This window comes from Haliotis asinina, chromosome 12 (genome assembly GCF_037392515.1).
Source record: "Haliotis asinina isolate JCU_RB_2024 chromosome 12, JCU_Hal_asi_v2, whole genome shotgun sequence".
Taxonomy (NCBI): domain Eukaryota; kingdom Metazoa; phylum Mollusca; class Gastropoda; order Lepetellida; family Haliotidae; genus Haliotis; species Haliotis asinina.
Genome location: NC_090291.1, coordinates 2,036,737 through 2,057,576, shown reverse-complemented (window position 1 = coordinate 2,057,576; position 20,840 = coordinate 2,036,737). Strand labels below are relative to the sequence as shown.

Sequence of the window (20,840 nt, the reverse complement as noted above, 5' to 3'; positions counted from 1 at the left end):
AACATTGCCTTTTAAATATTAAACCGCAAATTTTTCTATGGGCGAGTAATAATGCTTATTATGCCCCGTCTGGGTGAGATATTATACCATTATAGACTAGTCATGGGGTCAATACCTGTTTTTTGTGGACCCTTGAAAACCAATATTGACCGTGGGAGTCAGTATCCTTTTCTGTCGATTTTCACATGGTCATGTGACTGCCTTAAGACCAATCAGGTAGCCTGAAAAATATGCTTACATAATAATGCTTATTATGCCCTGACTGAGTGAGATATTGCTTATTACACCCTGATGTTGAAATATGGCTCATTATGCCCTGATTGGGTGAGATATTGCTTATTACATCCTGATGATGAAATATGGCTGATTATGCCCTGACTGGGTGAGATAATGCTTATTACACCCTGATGATGAAATATGGCTGATTATGCCCTGACTGCGTGAGATATATCTTAGAATGCACCCTGACTGGGTGAGACAGTGTTCATCATGTATCTTATGAACAGTTTGGTTGTCTAACAGATACTACACTTTTCAAATTGAAGCAGGATTAGTGACCCATACTTGCTGGTTGTTAAGTGGGTAAGAAGATATAGTGTTGTGTTTTGAACTCATTAGATGACAGGGAAATAATAGACGAAAAGAAGCTTGAAATAGAGTGTTCACGGCATAATTATGATTATCATCTCCTAGACTGCCTTAGGTGACTGACAAAAGGTACATGGAAGAAGGTCCAGTTGTACAGTGTGTCCTGATTGTGTGTATATCATGCAGACATTGAGCTGTAGGAGCCCAGCATGCTCACCAGTGTTAAGTCATTTGGATAGCTTTGAGAGACCCTATTTTATCAGTGATCAGTGTTTGCCTCAGAATAGCCTGGACAAAAAGAAAGTGAGTCATTTATTACTGCCGGTGAAGTGTGCACGACCGTTTAATTCCCATGCAGGTTTAAACTTGATGGCCTGATAACGGTGGCATTGCTTGGTGCAGTCATATCTGAAATTTGAAAATGTAGATCTATGGCAGCACTTTCAGATTCTTTCAGCCTGTTTCTTTTTAACAAGTTAAGGATGTGTATCACTGTTGAATGGATTGTTAAGAGATAGGTTTCAAATGAACTCTGACTTTACATTCTAGGCTAAACCTTTCAGTCTGTTCCCCTGAACTTTGGTCTTATACTAGGTTTAGTAATTTAAAAATTTTATGAGATTTTGGCTTCAGATTAATGGCTTAAGTTACAGAATGAGGATATATCAGTCTCCATGTTGATATCTGCCTTGCAGAATACATTGTCTCAAATTGCAATGTTTTCACAAGTTAATAACAAATTCTGCCAGCTTTAAAGAAACAAAAGTAGAAATGCTTTCAGAAAAGCCCTCCTACATGCTGATCTTTTACCACTAATAGTAGTGTACATACACAACCTTAGACGGCAAGACCAATGAAGCCCTTCTAATGCTGAACACACTGAAAAATATTCACATTGTCGTATGACAAGAATCTTTCAAATGTCAGTTGTTTTTCCCACCTGCTGGGATTTTGTTCTAAGAAACAAAAATGTCAAACTTAAGCTGCTGAGGAAACTCTTTCTTTCTTTGGAAAACATATACCAGTATATATTGTTTCACATAATCAAGGTTAGTTTTGAAGGAATGTATCAGTGATTTATTGATTATCATTTAGCAGTACACTCATCAATATTCTAGCTATATGACAACAGCCTGGAAATGAATACATTTCGCGTATGACTTCATAAGCATTGATCCCCTCTGTATACAGTATGATGACATGGAGCAATGAAGTGTCTATGTGGCTGCCTCATCCATTTAGTGGCCTTCCATAGCAAACAATCCCTAGGTCAAGGAAGATATCCAGTTCGCAATACATATCTATTGTCACACAAAAGATGATGTGCCAAATTTATCTTCTTATGTAAATGTCATTATTTGGTCATAGAGGACACTAAATTTGCAATGTTTCCTTGTATAAATGACATGGCTGTTTGTGTGATTCACATGCGTATTCATGATTATTATTCTTTTTAAAAAAGTAGGTGAACTTCATTTTTTCTTTTAAATCGGGAAGTGTTTCAAAATCAATAAATGTTCATATGATAATAATGAATCAATATTGTGAGAGTGCATCAACATTTGCTCTTCCTTAAGACAACAGGTGTTTGTACAGTAATCACTCTGGAAGGATTTAATGGAAAATTTCCATGTGCAGGATGTTCATTTTCAGTAAAAATAATGGCTGGAAGCAAACAGTAGCATCTGTATGATGCATTGTGACACTGTCAAAATTAGTGATCTACAGTGATTTTTCAACCTCCTTGAAAAACGTCAAAATCAAGTGTAACACCCCCTGTCCGTATATGAGGCTATTGCATTTTACATGTACATCCCATGTGTTGTGTTTAGGGATGATGATAAAGAGAAATGGTGGTGCTTTAGTAAGATGCCAGTCTTTGAAAAGTTTGTTATACTTCCTATTCAATTTGAAAGTTCAGGTTCTCCTACTTTTTTAAGAGTATATTTGTTATCTTCTATAATTTGACAGTGATGTCGTCACTATTCATTGTCATAATAGATCAACATTGTCTAAATGCTCAAAGCATATCAATGAGTGTATTTTGTTATTGTTTCAGTGGGTATAATAACATACATCAACAGCTGATAAACACTTGGTGTATTGACTGAATGGGAGTATTTTTATTAAATAGCCACTATGATGTTTACCTTTGAATGTGATAAACTTAAACAGCCTTCGTTCCTTATTTTTCGAAAAGTTGACAATGTATGTGATGTTGTTTTGTCAAAGCACTTGATACTGCTTTGCAGGAATACTGGTCTTATCTAACTGAAAGAGAAGGAATGTTTTTGTTTGTCAGTTTGATATAGATATCTCATCTGCTTCATTGTTTTCAATGTCCAACTTTCTTTCAGGACTATGTTTCCAAGACACGTGACTTGGAGAGAGAGCTGCGGAACTTGGCCGTGGAAAAGACGAGGGCGGAGACGATGCTGGAGGTATGACAATGGATCTGAATATTCAGAGCACAACCACTCCCACCCCCACCCCCACCAATTATGAAGGGTCCCTCAGCTATGTTTGGATCTGCTGGTCTTTGCTTCGTCATGTGAACAAATTGGGTTGTCTTTAATGGTTGTTGTTATAAGCTTGCTATTGCTGAAATGTGATCAGACTGAACCCATTGACACAATGTAGTGCTCTCCATTTGACCAGGACATGAAGTCCAGGTTGTCACGGCAGGAAGATGTCAACAACAAGCTCCGAGATGAGAACAGCAACCTCAACCATGACATTGACCAGCTCATCAACGTCATCAGCATGGCCCGGTCAGCAGGACGTTGGGAGGTACATGAGTGTTTGTGTTTGTTCCTTGACCCTGTAGTCAGTCCAGCAGATAGTTTTCATGTCTGTGGGATGGGACTGGAATACAACTGAGAGCTTTTAATCTTTACCTGGTTTTGTCCAACAATAGTCGTTAGGACTTTTTGCAGGAGTATCTTGCTTTAAGCTCATTTTTATGTATTCTGATAGAATATGTCTTGAGAGTGCTAAAAAATGATACAGGAGGCTTTATATATTTTTCCCTATTTGTCTACATACTTTCCTTCATTGCCTTGTGTACATGTGTAGTGAAATATACATTTTGTCTATTGGAAATCTGGCAAACGTGTTCACCCAAATAGTTGAACTATGGAAAGGAAGTTTTTTGTCTGATATTACCTTGAACTGCTCAAATAGGTCACAACCATGTTGCATGGGATACATACCAAGGGGTACCTGCAGTCATAGGTGTCATTTGTTGAACACTCTTGACACCCTACCAACCACTTGTCCATGAGGAGCACAATGTGCCACTTTCAGTGTCCATGTGTTGACCAGCATGTTTACGTTGATGTTGTCTCTTGTCAGCAGGCATGACTGTCAGATTTCGTGACAGAACCAAATATGTAATACGTCTTCCTTGTTGTGAAGTCAATACCATCTTTTATTTCAGATTGACACTGTTAGGTTTCGTGAGCTCACTGTAGATCAAGTTTTTGGTTCAATGCATGAAACTTACACCAAGAGGTATGTACTTGCACTGATTCACATTTATTATGGATACTCTCTTCTCGGTTTGCATGTTTATTATAATGGGGACAGGTGCTTGTTTTCTGATGCATGAGTAAAATGACATGTAAAATTGGACTGCAGGTGTTATTTTCTAGCACTGCGTTCACATACACCATGTTCACACTCCTGGTGGTCACTGGTTCAATCTCTGGCTGCCTTATCTTGAACGACTTTAAAACATGTTACTTGTCATTACCCTGCCTGGTGCTCATTATTTGTGAGGAACAGAACAACTGGGCTGTGTCTGTGTTTGGTGTCAATGGTAAATTTTTATAACACAGTGTGCTGCTGCCCAAACTGGCATCTCTGTAGTTTTGGTCAGCCAAGCAGGTAGACTCTGGACCTTTCACAAATAGATTCTAGAACAAGTTCACTTGCCAAAGCCATTTTGACAAGTTAAGTGTCCTATTGGCTCTTAATGTCAGTATATTGCTATGAGTTTTTGCTTTTTTCGGGCAAGTTTACTTTCTTGTTGTATTTCTATCACTGTCTTTACACCATCATCAGCAGGACAGATTGTAATGATGCTGAAATAGTATGTGAAGATGCTGTTGCTTAGAGTGACTGATGCCAGTTGGTATACAGGCTCTTTATTGGGTGTGAGGAGAATTTGTCAAAGTTATCACCCTTGGAATGTTTCTGTCATGTAGCGTTAGATTACAAATCTGGTGATGGCGTCTGCCACTACTTGTGCTTATGAAAACCAGAAGTGGAAATATTCACAAAAATGAAATTGCAGAAAGACCCTTGAATTCAATATAATGATAAATTATGTATGCTTTGCATACAGTCAGCGATCAATGACTGGTGTGACAACCCCTGGTTCGGTTCCAAGTCTTGCCAGAATGTGCTTTTCTTACACTGACACAGACTTACAATAGTTGTAGCAAAGACATTGCTTTGTGGAACATCTTGGATTGTGACGATCGTTCATACTCTAACACAGACTTACAATAGTCAAAGTGTAAAGTTGTTTTGGGGAACAAGTCCATGAAATCAAATCTGATATGTGACACTGTTAAACATTAGACTTGTAAAAAGGGTGAGCTTGTGACAAGTTGTTGTGTGTTGAAGCAGACATATGGAGGATGGCAGCAGCAGCTCCTCAGGACGTGTCCAGGACCTGCAGGACCAGCTCCGGAGGAAGGAAGATGTCATCCAGGCCTTGCAGCTGGAACTACAGGAGAAGGTGACCACCTTCCACTGTTTTGTCCACATGTGTCTTCCTTCCTAGTCACTGTCACCTCCTAGGGTTGGTAGGGTAGCCATGAGATCAAGATGTTTGATTGTCACGGTGAATGCATTGGTTTGATTCCCAACATCAATACAGTGTGTGAGGACCATTTCAGGTCTGCTGGAAATACATTGTGAATATAATTTATAAATCAAATGGGGACGGTAGGGTAGCCCAGTGGTTAAAGTGTTTGCTCGTCACACTGAAGACCCGGGTTCGATTCCCCACATGGGTACAATGTGTGAGGCCCATTTTCTGGTGTCCCCCGCTGTGATATAGCTGGAATATTGCTAAAAGCGATGTAAAACCAAACTCACTCACTCACTATAAATCAAATGAGTCCGAAGTCAACTCTGAAGGCAAACTTGGATCTCTTTTGGAGATTAAAAACGTGTACAATATTAATGCTACCCACTGACATATTGAAAAAGAGCTTTGCCATTAAGTCAGCCGAATTACCATGTGATATCTGTCATATTAAAGTTGATGTAAAGGGATGAAAACACTTCTATCGTTAAACATATTATTAGACTTGAAGTTTGTGGCGACTCCATCTAACGTTACATGGGATAAAGATATAACTGATGGTCATGAATCTTTTTAGTTGGAGAAATATCAACAAAAACTGTGTAGATGTACAGATTTACGGTGGCTCCAGTACAGAGTAATAAATAGAGTCCTTCCTGTTGAGAAATGTCTTTTCAAGATGGGATATAACCAGTCCCCAGTGTGTACTGAATATGAAGAACTGGATTGTGATATCAGCCAATTATTCTGGTGTTGTAAACATGTCAACTCTTTATTGACTGATATTCAACACTGGATAAACAATGTTGCAGACACTAGAATATCTTGTAATAAAGAAAGTGGTATTATGGGTTTTCCTACTGAAACAATAACCCTTTAAATGCTGTAATTCTGGTCATAAAAGACCTCATGTTTAGATTATATTTCAACCAAAGACAGCTGAGTCTTGAAGTTGTCCAGCAAGAGTCGACCAGCTACTAGAATATCACTAAAGCAGTAGCATACTAAGCATGTGATAACAGTACGTTTATTGAGTTCTGGTCCAGCTGTCACAGATTGTTTTCTTGACAATGATGCTGTATGTGAATGATGTAATATTCATTTCTTATGCCAGATCAACCTGTCATATACATTGTTTACGTCAGTTGTAGTCTGATCATTCATGTGTAAAATGTGTGTTCTATGATGTGAACTTTGCTGTGCAGAAAAAATATGTGAACTAATAAAAAATAATATTTTTCACAATTGAGGGGCTTGAGTTGTAGATTAACCCCAGTTTCACTGATTGGAACAAGTAGGCAGGAAGCATTATGGCTGTCACGCCTATTGTATGTGTGGATGATGCAAGCAGTGGTGACCCACCTCTCACCTTATCACCACGTGTAACCTGGTGAGTGTGTTCACAGCGCTCCTCCGACACCCGCCTGGACCAGTACTCTAGTCAGACAGACCGAGACTATGCTGTTGGCAAGGTCAAGGCCGACCTCAGGAAGTCAGAACAGAAGTTAGATGACCTTCAGTATGAGGTAAGTTCCTGTTGCCATAGAGAGAGCTGATGTTGAAGCCTGTGTCTCAGGATAATATAAAGAGTCTTGAGTGGACTGCAACTTAGAAATCACTTTAAAAAGTCAATAAGATTTCTCTGAATGTCAAATGTTGCCAGCTTACCATGCTTGCACCTTATACTGGTGCTTTTACAGCTACAGAACCGAGAGCGAAAGATTCTGTCCCTCCAGAACCAGCTGACAGACCTGCACAATGAACTGGCTGTGAAAGAGTCAGAGAACACCAACCATGTACAGACCATCAAGATGCTGCAGGACAAGCATAGGATGGCTGCCAGCGAGGTCAGACCCTTTCCTTAACCAGACACACATTCCTCGTTCAGGAAACAGACACACATTCCTCGTTCAAGAAACAGACACACATTCCTCGTTCAGGAAACAGACACACATTCCTCGTTCAGGAAACAGACACACATTCCTTGTTCAGGAGACAGACACACATTCCTCATTCAGGAAACAGACACACATTCCTTGTTCAGGAGACAGACACACATTCTTTATTCAGGAGGCAGACACATTCCTTTTCCGTGGTTCAGAGGTATCCTCTATGTCCAGGTAGTCAGACACACTTACTATCAGGCACTAGTCATCAATAACTTATCACCCCATGGTGTATTCTGAAGTCTGCTCCAGAATGCCCCTTAGGTGATTGTTCATGAGAGAACCTGAAGGTGTTAATGCTTTCCTTTCTTCAAAAAAGACACGGTAACATTCTTACCAGTTTATTAATGTCCTTTGCCAGATTTTACAGCTGCTTATCTTCTTGCTTCAGTTCATAGTAAAATACATGCGTCACTTGAGGTTTTCCTGCAAAGAGATTACTTGAAACCTGAAAGCAACTCACTCCCACCACAGGCAATGTGATCACCTGGCTCTGATCTAAACATTGCTGAGCGCAAGGATCCAGCTAGTGGACGTCTGCTTAAGTCACTTTAGTTGCTCCTTCTCCACAATGATTTCCATAAATGCAAGACAAGCCTAGCATGAGTGTACCTTGTCTGTTCAGGTGGGGAAGTATGAAGACACGGTGCGACAGTTACGGAGTGAGATAACAGCAGTCAAAAGCCAGCATTCCCAGTCCACCCAAGATGTAAGGAGACAACATGATTTATCTCATACCTTATCTATTTAAACAGATATATTATTCAGTTGAGCTCTTCTTTGACACTTAACAAACAGATGCCAACCCTCCCAATTTTTCCGGAGTCATCCCAAAATGTGCATGTCGTTTCAGCCATTCTGGCAAAGTCAAATTCATTCCGATTTTTTTTTCAAAATATATCAAACATATAGATAGTCTCACTTAATGGAGGGCTGGTATCATCTTTGACTATAAATAATGATAATCAAATTTATATAACATTTTTGTTACAGAAGTTCTCAAAGTGTTTACACAAGAAAATAATCCAAAAGTTGAATAGGGTGCCTGATAAGTTCCACACACTGCATGTTTTATCCCCTTTACAATCACAAACACAGCTGCCGAGTACTGCAAACTGGTTTCATTTTTATAAGGATCTCTGTGTGTAATGGTATTGGAAAGTTTCGTTCAATGAGTGCAATCAATCTGGTGTCGGCATCTTTGTTAACAGGTAAGATACATCCAAGGAAACGAATTGTAGCTGCATGTATGTTCTATACAGTGATATACCATTTCTGTTGAGCCTGCGTTGAGAACACTGTAGATGCAGTTGGTTAGACTAATGTTTAAAGCGTTTAAATACATATAGTAGTTTTTTAATAAAAGCCATTCATTTAGGATTTCCAGGTGTCTCATTTTGAAAGAAGAATAAGGTCATTAGAAAGTGAGCTTCGGGAAAGTAAAGAGTATCGAAGAAAGTCTCTGGATGAGGTAATGCTGTTTTTGTAATGATGTTGTCGTTATCAGACTTATAATGATGCACCAGTTCAAGCATTCATTGACAGTGGAGTTATACACTTAATAAGCAGCTTATTATTGGTAGTAGTAATAATATTGTTGTTGCTACTGCTGCTGTTGCTGCTGCTGCTGCTGTTGGGCTGTAGTTCATGGAATGGTGAGCAGCCAAGTCTCACTTGTTACAAATTAGACTGTGGTATGGCAGACCTTTGTGCGAGACGAACTTGACCCTCTTCAGCCTGTATGACCTCTGCAGGAAAGCGTACACTGATCTAGGAAATAGTTGCCAGTCTGCATCAGCTGAATGTTTAAGAGATTTGTGAAATTCCTCACTCTTTGTCTCTTACTTTCAGTTATGTATTCAAGCTGATTCAAGCATTTTTCTGGGTCCTATCCTCTCAGTTTTTGGGGAGGGAATGTATAATTGTTGGGGGAATCTAGAATATATCCTTAAGATGACCGCATGTAAGACATTTACTGTATCAGTGTCAACAAGAGTCAGTATAGCAGCGCAGCCACAGATTGATAGCTGTGAAGGCTGTCAAAGCCAGTATTCATTCCTGTGTCTGTGGAGATATTATGAAATTTCAAACCAAGTGTCCTCTCAAGGCAAATCACAAACACAATCAGTCTGTTCCAAATCTTGAATGTGTCAAATATTCCTTTTTTTATTGCAGCTCGGAATGTTTTACTTTTATGTTCAGTATGATGACAAACCTAATAAAAAGACATACGCCATTATTTGTCATGTCATCAGTGAAATGCAAGGCACCCCCAGCAGAAATGATAATCTTAGTTGCATTATAAGCATTGGGAAGTTCAGGTTTATCAGTGTTTACTCTCATTTGCTGCACCCTCCTTCATAAATGTTGACATCTAAGTTGGTCTTGATAAATATGAGATGAAAAGTGAGATGTACATGTCTGACCACACACGTGTGATGCAGTATATAAATGTGTGTCTGTACTACACAGATTGGAGCCCTGCAGGAACGTTTGCGAGATGGACAGGTGTCTACACAGGATCACCATGAAATCCTCAAGTCAGAGCTGGCTCGACGAGATGAAACAATTCAAAAACTACGTCGAGACGTGTTGTCTTTGCAAGAGAAAAGGGATGCAGCTGTGGCAGAGGTATAAGAGTTATCTACTCCTGTTTTTCATTTTTTCCTATGGATGCCACTCAGGCTGATAACAGTGAATCACATGTTTAAAGCTATTAACAAATTTCTATGTGTCATTTTAAATTCTTTGACTAAACATAGTCAAAGACTGTGATTGGCACCTAGGAAATGATTTGCCAATAGTTTTCTTTTTATCTCATTTTTGCAAGTACCCTGCACAACCTTTTCCACAATTTACTAACATCAAAATCAGATTTGGTTATTATTTTCAAGTAAAAACAATCAAACTGACCAAGTCTTCCTACAATCCCGCATCCGAACAGTTTGAAGAGAAGAACTGTATTATATTCTGACCCAGCTTGACTAGTAATCCTTATGGCCTTTAGAAGTTTGATGTAAACTTTTCAAGTAATACTTTTATGGATAGCAACTTCTTTACGTGCCCTGAGAGTGTGTATCTATAATAAAAAGTTGTTATTCATAACAATATTATGTTTAATGACATGAAATTTGAAATCCATTTTCAAGATGTTATACTAACTACCCATGTAATCTATCCATTGTCTGTAGTAATATGTATATATGCATGAATGTCCCATTATCTCCCATATTCTAGTGTAATGATATACACCCTGCATGTTAGGAGTAGATATGAGAACATAACCACCAAAGCCAATATCCTGTAGAAAGCAGCAGAGAAGGGGATCACCTCCATCGGTCTCCCTCATCTCTCCTAGATACCCTCTCTTACAACTGTTTGATTTCTAGCTTGACGACAATGTACATCTACTCCACAACTTTGAAGGTCAACATAAGCGCCACCAAGAGGAGGTAACCCTGAGCAGTTTGCCTTAATAACACCCGCACTTCACCCTATCTTGCTGAGAGCTCCTTTATTCACCTTGTCAATGTATTCGTCCACTGGTCAGTTGTTTCATGTTTCAGATTGCATGTGCTCCTGGTTTCTGTCCACATCCGTCTTTGGTAATTGTTACCATGGTAATACATCCACAGATGCTATGAGAAGTCTTAGTTTGTTGTCAAACTGAATTAATCTTTTGAAGGCAATCAGTTTCATTAAGTGTGAATCCAAATCTAGTCACATGACTATTTCTTACCGAATCATGTGAAGTGTTCACACTCTTCAAAACTGACTGCTAGTGGAGATATCAGGTAGGTGATATCCCCCAGGAGAAATAGGAAATTGTGTACTACTGTTTGCAGGTTGAAAAAGCTGTAGGAATGTTTTTTGATGATGACATATTTTATGCAGTATAGATTAACCAAGATTCAAAGGGTTTATTTTATATTTTTTTATGCATGGACAGAAACCAGTGCACGTCTACATTTCACTTTCAGACTAGATGGGAATAGATCACTTGTAGATAGTTTCAGCACCTTGCATTACTCTCACTGATGGCAAGGCCGTTTGCCAGTGTAACTCACTAATGTTGGTCAGTAGCATGGAGTTAGCCATAGGTTGTGACTACACTTCACCTGTGTTGCCACAGCCTATGTTGTTTAGACATTTGCCTAGACGTTGTCATCACTGTTGCCGTCACGTAGCTGTGGGAGATGTAGGTGTACGCCGCGGTGGTGGTGGAGGATGGAGTAGACACTGGTTGTTATGGTGATGGGTGGCAGTGAGCGTCTCTTCCATGAAAGTCTAGAAGTGCTCAGGTCAACTGATGTGTCCCAACAATGGCTTTGTAGTACATAATTTGTATATTCGAAGCATGCTGTGTTCAGGTAATGAAGATACTGTAGTAATGTATTCCTGACAAATCCTAGCAAATACTGATTTCTGTTGTTTCACTTGTGTAAATCAGTCTGTTTGATATGGATGTAGGGTAGTTTGACATGTTGCATCCATGGAATGATATTTCTAGTCAGTGAGATAGTCATGTTGCTGGTTGTGTTGGGGTCAAGACCTCTTTGTTTGTTTGTTGTTTAATGTCACTTTTATCAATACTCCGTCTATGTTGTGGTGATCTGTATATATTTATGTCTGGACCAGTTGTTTAATGCCACTTTTAACAATACTCCGTCTATGTTGTGGTGATCTGTATATATTTATGTCTGGACCAGTTGTTTAATGCCACTTTTAACAATACTCCGTCTATGTTGTGGTGATCTGTATATATTTATGTCTGGACCAGTTGTTTAATGCCACTCTTAACAATACTCCGTCTATGTTGTGGTGATCTGTATATATTTATGTCTGGACCAGTTGTTTAATGCCACTTTTAACAATACTCCGTCTATGTTGTGGTGATCTGTATATATTTATGTCTGGACCAGTTGTTTAATGCCACTTTTAACAATACTCCGTCTATGTTGTGGTGATCTGTATATATTTATGTCTGGACCAGTTGTTTAATGCCACTTTTAACAATACTCCGTCTATGTTGTGGTGATCTGTATATATTTATGTCTGGACCAGTTGTTTAATGCCACTTTTAACAATACTCCGTCTATGTTGTGGTGATCTGTATATATTTATGTCTGGACCAGTTGTTTAATGCCACTTTTATCAATACTCCGTCTATGTTGTGGTGATCTGTATATATTTATGTCTGGACCAGACATTCTATTGACATCATAAACATCCACACAGCTGGTGTATGATGACGTGTCAGCCATGTCAGTGAGCCTTACCATCCGATCCCCTAAGTAGTTTCCTACAACACGGAGGAGTTGCAGAAGAGAACCTTACCCTGGATCATCCCTAGTTGTCCTTTTGCTTGTTAAGGCAAAGCATTGATATGATCATTGATATTTGCAAATCTCTCAGCAAGACTGTAGATCCCTGGAAGATGTCCTGTGTGACAATGCTTGCTGATGTGGCTGGACTGTAACCTCCATTATCCCACCAGACCTGATCCCAGGACTTAGCCCTCCACAACCCCGCCCCTCCGTAACCCTGCCTCAGAATCCAGTGTGTTTCTTCTGTCGATCCTTGATGCAAATGGTTCCTCCTTCTACCCTTGTCCTGGGACTTGACCCTCTTCCTTGACCCTACCAACAGCCTCAGAATCCACTGTTTGTTCTGTCGATCTGTAGTGTAGCTGGTCCCTCCATCTACCTTCATCCCAGCAGGTATCCCCAACTCCTCCACAGATCTGCTTGTAGCAAAGGATGTGATGCTGTGGATGTGGAACCCATTGAACCCCAAATATCTTCTTGAAATATATGGGCATATATCAACCATCAGCGTTTGGGAAAAACATTAGACTATTTGATGTCTTTCAGACAAGTAGCCAACATGTTGATAGATGAAGGTGCATCTATAACATTTACATGTTGTTGATAATAGAGATTTGACGAGTCTTGACGTATTTAGGGTCTCTACTGTCTCTGCACAAAATATTCTGTGTTTCTAAGTCAAGTGTGGTTAGAAACGTGTTGGTTATGCAAGATAAACATTTGAGATATATGACTGATGTAAGGCACATTAAAGAAGCTGGGTGGGTTTTTTTGGTGAAGAGACATCCTTTGTCAATTTGACTTTTGTTATGGTTGCAGCATTTAGGCAAGGTACTGATTGTCAGTTTAGTAACTGTTGACGAACACACAAAGAAGTTAGCACACCGTAGAGTTAACTATTTAACACAGGCACATGTTTCATTTCATCACCAAACATATTCATTCCCCAACAATTGTAATTTTAATTTTTCTGAGTTGAAATAATTAACTGTATAACCAGTTTTAGATGTCTGTAGGTGAGATGTAATAGCTCTTTGATTTGGCTCACAAGAAATATCAAAGCAAGAGTGTAAGAGTAGATTCAGGATTACTGACATTCATCACAGATTACCACTGACATATCCCAGGTACATTGACACGATAGAGCAGTGATAGATAAGACTTTGTGAATAATCTTCTGTTCCTATAGCAGTCCATGAGAAGGATGCTGGTAGTGTGTATTTGTTTTCAGGAACAATCTGTGATGTGTAGATGCTTTATCATTTGTCATATTTATTGTTATTTACAAATAACGCATTAACATGTTTTGCAATTGTCATTCAAGCATTTCAGTTGTATGTATACTGTTATATTTTGTATCCATATATTGATTTTTGACTATTTACTGTTGTGTTTTTCCTGTATGGTGTACCACACTGCATGTATATCTGTGTTGCATGTACACTGTATTGTGTGTGTATATACTGCACTGGTTGGTCCTTGCATGTTGTGACGATGCATGTGTCACATTGTGTGTGTTTTTCAGGGCTTGGGATTTTGGTCAGTGTCCCTCATTGTTATGCCAATTACTGAATATTTTCATCCATACATAATAATGTCTTAGAGCAGTGGGGTAGCCTAGAGGTTAAAGTGTTCACACATCATGCCCAAGACATGGGTTTGATTCCCCAGATGGGTATTGTGTGTGGAACCGATTTATTGTGTCCTCTGCTGTAATATTACTGGAATATTGCTAAAAGCGGCATAAAACAAAACTCCCCGATAATATTGGAACATTCTTTTGATGAACTTTGTTTCAGCAAGTATGTTTCATGACTTGTGACAGGAACATGTATCACACTGTTGTTCCACTCCATGTATCCTGTATGTCCCAGCGGAGTATACCGTCAATATTTCTCATAAACATCCAGCAAACACATAGACAAGTCATATGAACCTGAAGTGTGCTTCTCACTATATATTAGGTCATGTTTTGTATTCCCAGAATAACTGCATTTGAACTTTTTGTTTTTTTAAAGACAAATTTCACTTTTCGTTAGTGAGACCTCTTCCAAAGTTTTACTTTCTGCAATCATCTTTTCCTAACGGTATATATCAACATTTAAATGATATATGAGTGTTTGAAATCAGCTGAAAAATGTTGTTCAAGATTAAGCTCAAAGTGCAAATGTTTTCCTTAGCAAGACTGGAACTGCAACGCTGAGATTTGTAGACAGACACTCTACCACATGGCCACCAGGAAGGAAGTGATGTTGAATTATCTATTTATAGTTGCTGTCATTCAGTGGATTTTACATGCCCTTCAGTTATTGTTATGTAGCTTCATTAAATGATCATCTACATTGTAATTATCCATCATTGACAGTATATATGTTAGAGAAAGCACTTCTCCTTGAGTCAATGTAAAACCATCAGAGTCAGGAAATCCCTCCACCTCCGGTTTTACATTGTTTACCAAAACCTCAGAGGCCTGTTTTCTCCAGTACATACAGACAGTTGTCACTATGTTATTCCTGACAAAGATAGGGGGTGATGGTCCATACAGACTGTTGTCATTGTGTTACACCTGACTGAGATTGAGATAGGTGGTTCATACAGACTGTTGTCACTGTGTTACACCTGACTGAGATTGAGATAGGTGGTCCGTACAGACTGTTGTCACTGTGTCGCACCTGACTGAGATTGAGATAGGTGGTTCATACAGACTGTTGTCACTGTGTTACACCTGACTGAGATTGAGATAGATGGTCCATACAGACTGTTGTCACTGTGTTACTCCTGACTGAGATTGAGATAGGTGGTTCATACAGACTGTTGTCACTGTGTTACACCTGACTGTGATTGAGATAGATGGTCCATACAGACTGTTGTCACTGTGTTACACCTGACTGAGATTGAGATTGAGATAGGTGGTCCATACAGACTGTTGTCACTGTGTCGCACCTGACTGAGATTGAAATAGGTGGTTCATACAGACTGTTGTCACTGTGTCGCACCTGACTGAGATTGAGATAGATGGTCCATACAGACTGTTGTCACTGTGTCGCACCTGACTGAGATTGAGATAGATGGTCCATACAGACTGTTGTCACTGTGTTACACCTGACTGAGATTGAGATAGGTGGTTCATACAGACTGTTGTCACTGTGTTACACCTGACTGAGATTGAGATAGGTGGTCCATACAGACTGTTGTCACTGTGTTACACCTGACTGAGATTGAGATAGATGGTCCATACAGACTGTTGTCACTGTGTTACACCTGACTGAGATTGAGATAGGTGGTCCATACAGACTGTTGTCACTGTTACACCTGACTGAGATTGAGATAGATGGTCCATACAGACTGTTGTCACTGTGTCGCACCTGACTGAGATTGAAATAGGTAGTTCATACAGACTGTTGTCACTGTGTCGCACCTGATTGAGATAGATGGTCCATACAGACTGTTGTCACTGTGTTACACCTGACTGTGATTGAGATAGATGGTCCATACAGACTGTTGTCACTGTGTTACACCTGACTGAGATTGAGATTGAGATAGGTGGTCCATACAGACTGTTGTCACTGTGTCGCACCTGACTGAGATTGAAATAGGTGGTTCATACAGACTGTTGTCACTGTGTCGCACCTGACTGAGATTGAGATAGATGGTCCATACAGACTGTTGTCACTGTGTCGCACCTGACTGAGATTGAGATAGATGGTCCATACAGACTGTTGTCACTGTGTTACACCTGACTGAGATTGAGATAGGTGGTCCATACAGACTGTTGTCACTGTGTTACACCTGACTGAGATTGAGATAGGTGGTTCATACAGACTGTTGTCACTGTGTTACACCTGACTGAGATTGAGATAGGTGGTCCATACAGACTGTTGTCACTGTGTTACACCTGACTGAGATTGAGATAGGTGGTTCATACAGACTGTTGTCACTGTGTCGCACCTGACTGAGATTGAGATAGATGGTCCATACAGACTGTTGTCACTGTGTTACACCTGACTGAGATTGAGATAGGTGGTTCATACAGACTGTTGTCACTGTGTTACACCTGACTGAGATTGAGATAGGTGGTCCATACAGACTGTTGTCACTGTGTTACACCTGACTGAGATTGAGATAGATGGTCCATACAGACTGTTGTCACTGTGTTACACCTGACTGAGATTGAGATAGGTGGTCCATACAGACTGTTGTCACTGTTACACCTGACTGAGATTGAGATAGATGGTCCATACAGACTGTTGTCACTGTGTTACACCTGACAAAGATAGGGGGTGATGGTTCATACAAGCTCTTGCCAATGCCATGGTGTTACTTCTGACTGTGACATGGAGAAAGCTGACAGTGTGGTCAGTTTGCTGAGTCCCTGGATGATCATGTCATTGTTTTACAGATGCACCGCTACGAGACACGTTTGAAGGCCCAGGATGATGAGATCAACCATCTGAGACGTCAGCTTGATGAAAGTGACAACGAGGTACAAAACAAATTGAAAACTTTACGCTTTGAATTTAAGTTCATTTGTTGTGTTCCGTCAGGAATAAATACTTTTCGTGGATAACAGATCTATCATTATATATACATTGCATGGAAAGAAAGACTTTTGAGCTGACTTTGTTTTTTCTATCCAAATTTCTGAGATAATAATTAGAATTATACTTTCCAGCAACTTTATAAGAAATTTTATCGCAAGGAAGACTTTTCCATTTATTCTGTTCCCCAACTAGATCTCAAAGTTTCATTTTATCTACTCCATTGTTTTACAAATGTTGTGAAATTAATCCACTTTTTAGAAAATCATACTTTTCATACACGGACATGTGTGTTATTGTGAAGGGTGTATAGCTTGTTGTGTGTACTGTAGGCTAGTGGACTGAGAAACAAAGTGACAAGGTTAGAGGGGGAAATCCAGACCCTGAGGAGCCAGAGCTCGGAGGCGCAGACACAGGTACCGGAACAGTGCTGTCATGCTCTGTTCTAGATGCTTGCCTTTGAGCTCCTTGTCTGCCTGTAATAGCTCTGCTTAGTGCTACTATCCTTAAAACTTATTACCATACCCTGTAGTTTCCATACCAGAACATGTGGAGCAAAGCATGCTTAAAGGACATGTGCATGTTTATCATGTTTATCCCTGCCCTTAGCTCTGCTTGGTGCTGCTTACCCTAAAACTTGTAGAGATGTTTATGATGCTTCATGCCAGTACATCCCTGTCTGTTAGTTGAGAGCCGTGTTCTTGATGTTTGCATTAATGGCTGGTAACAGAGTGCAGCTTGAATTGTAACTTTAATGCCTGTAGATTACATATTTGTGTAAAGTGTATATTTGTATTTGAGTGAAGTGAATCCTATATATGTCCCCGTGTGCTAGAGCTGTGGTCTGTGTAGCTTACCCTATTGCTTGTAGCTGATGTTCTGTATACGTGCGAATATATGGGCAAATAGTTGTCAACAAAATACATGTTTTGGTCTAAGGAGCATGGTTGAAGGGGTTTTGCTGTTATAGAATAGAGATTGTTGTTGATTGCTTCCTCTAATGCCAGTAGTCAGTTAGTATGTATATGTGTTCATATATGAGCAAGTAGTTACCAAACAATGCACACCATGGCCTAAGATGATTGATTTAAGGAGTCTTACATACACGATGTAGTTGCATGCGTTGGTCCAAGTACTCGGTAGTTTAAAGAGCAATGCATTTCTTTTTACATATGTGATGCAGTTAATACAGAATATGCTTATGACTGATGACCCAAATGAATGCTATTTCACCCTGATATTTGTTTGCTGGAGATCCATTGGTGGAACAGGGAACTCTTCAACACAGCACTAATCATACTGGCCATCCTGTTGACACTAACTGAGACAGCTTACCCTAAAACTTACTATCTTTGTTCTTTGACAATTCCTGATAGGCTAGGGCTGTTCTGTGTCGACATAATTAGAGATTTGTAATGGCCAGTGCAGACCACTGAGGTGCTGATTGTACTCAGTATTGTGTTCCCAGAATTCCAAATCAGCTCTTGTAAGTTGAAGTTTTCAAATTTTGCACAAAGAGTGTAAACCGATTTATTTCATTTTGCACTAGTCAAATGCAAACTTAAAGATATCTTTTATGGGTTACTATTCACAGTTTTGTGTGAAATTGTATTTGGCGTGTCCTTCACATATTTTACACAATGTCCAGTTTACAGGGAAACAGTCTGTATCCTGGATTGTGACAGTCTCAGAAGCTTTAATGTCCCAATTGTTTGAGACGTATATGGATTTAGACATGCAAAACTTTGCCACAAATTCTTATTGAGGTTACATATACTGACTGCTGAAGGAATGTGACAAGGAGCATTATTGACAGCAACTTCTTTATCATACATGCACACCGTTTCCACGTGAACGGCATCTACAAGAAGACATATCCCTCAAACAGAGCGTATGTTTATTATACAAGCTGATATCCACAATGGTCCTTGTCAGAATTATATGGAAGATCTAAATGTCTGCAATGATTTCCATCACTGCTGGAGGATTAACTTTGGACAGTAACTTCAGTCCCTCATGGAGCACTCATCATGGAATCTAGACTATGGAAACTGTGCTTATTAAACTATTTGTGCTTAGGTTTGACATACAAGCCTGATTCTTCATGCATATAAATGTCTGGGTAGTTTGAATATTGGTCGCCATCAGGATTTATATTTAGAACACTGATGAGCTTGTTCCTTGTTAGAATATTGTGTGTAACATTGACTGAATTATGAAATGTTGAAATATTGTATGGATGTATTCTGATACTCACAACCATGAAGAGTCCTTAGCTTGCTTGTACAGTCAACTCAAGCCACAACAAACTTTAGGAATTATATAGTGTTAATTACTTTTCATTTGACTATTTAAGCTGATTATACATAGCAGTGATTAGTATTCAAATTTAAGTCAATTCCTTGCGTAAATGATGCCTACTAGGGTGTTTGAATCCAGTCTCCCATTGAATTTTTAGGTCTTCAAGCATGAGATTGATCCATACCCAAAACACTGATAGATCTGATTCAAGGAATTCCCTAGATTCAATAATTCAGTAGCAGTTGTAAACCCATCCATGGATACCCTGAATATACCCTTTAAGATCTGCGGTAGAATTGGTCTTCAAAAACCCGTGCTTGTTTGGGTGCCAGGTCGCTGACTTAATTGACAAGAAAACAAGTCATTGTATCCCAGTTCCGTAAGTCGGTGCTCATGCTCTTGATCACTGGATTCTGTGGTCCAGGTTAGATTATGTACAGACTGCTGCCATACAGCTGAAATATTGCTGAGTGCAGCAAAACACTAATCCCAGTTACTTAGATCGATACTCATGCCATTTGGATTGTCTGGTCCATATTTGATTATTTAGACTGTTGCCATATTACTGGAATATTGCTGAGTGCAGCATAAAACTGAACTCAACTACTCACTCACATCTTGAACACTCTATTACTGTAATGACGGAGACCCTTTCACTTTAAATTTTCATTTTGACATCTGATGTGTACACTGGATGGATATACTGTACCTGGGGTTGTTGTGACTAGAGTTGGCTGTTGCTGTGTTGTAACTGTGTGTTGCTTCACCTAAACATTGCTTCACCTGAACATTCCTTGACCGTGTGAACCTGTGCATTAACTGATGGTGAACTCCTCCCCCATCCTTGTGCTGTCACCACTTTGCTGTCTGACTTCCCTGCAGTGGTTATTCTGTCTTCCCTTGCGGGACTGTATCAAATAATATCCTTGGAAAGAATATCTCTTTTTGTTATGTTTGATCCATTTTTTGATCTATTCTCTAAATTTTAATTTGATGCATCTAAATCTGAAGCTTTGAATCTAATTTTCAATGATATATTTTTTCAGAAGCAATTTTTTTTCTAAAATGAACATACTCAGAGTAAAAAAAAAAATTGATTTTGTTTATTCCATCAACAGCTTTTGACCCGTGTTACCTTCTCTAGTGTCATGTTAATCTTGAGTTGCCTCCCTTATGTAGTTGTCTTTTCCCTTGCCTCTTGTGTGCAAGCCCTACACAGTGACATTGTGTGTTTGGTGCTTTATGAAGATGTGTCTTTTCAGAAAACATGCCAAAAATTAGGAAGACAATAAATTTTTAGACTTGTTCAGTCCACCTCTGA

General features: G+C 39.4%; 1 protein-coding gene across 3 annotated transcripts in view; it reads left to right on the top strand.

The window, feature by feature from the left end:
- The window catches only part of LOC137257681 (putative leucine-rich repeat-containing protein DDB_G0290503), a 93,471-nt gene that overhangs the window by 20,559 nt on the left and 52,072 nt on the right, over positions 1–20,840 (top strand). For 2 of the 3 annotated variants that reach the window (XM_067795050.1, XM_067795051.1), the window contains exons 3-14: positions 2,946–3,029; positions 3,247–3,378; positions 4,028–4,101; positions 5,221–5,335; positions 6,814–6,933; positions 7,108–7,254; positions 7,979–8,062; positions 8,732–8,824; positions 9,826–9,984; positions 10,743–10,805; positions 17,080–17,163; positions 17,551–17,634. In XM_067795050.1, the coding sequence (XP_067651151.1) occupies positions 2,946–3,029; positions 3,247–3,378; positions 4,028–4,101; positions 5,221–5,335; positions 6,814–6,933; positions 7,108–7,254; positions 7,979–8,062; positions 8,732–8,824; positions 9,826–9,984; positions 10,743–10,805; positions 17,080–17,163; positions 17,551–17,634 (1,239 nt within the window). The remainder of the gene's footprint in view (positions 1–2,945; positions 3,030–3,246; positions 3,379–4,027; positions 4,102–5,220; positions 5,336–6,813; positions 6,934–7,107; positions 7,255–7,978; positions 8,063–8,731; positions 8,825–9,825; positions 9,985–10,742; positions 10,806–17,079; positions 17,164–17,550; positions 17,635–20,840) is intronic. The other variant, XM_067795049.1, reaches the window with a different exon arrangement.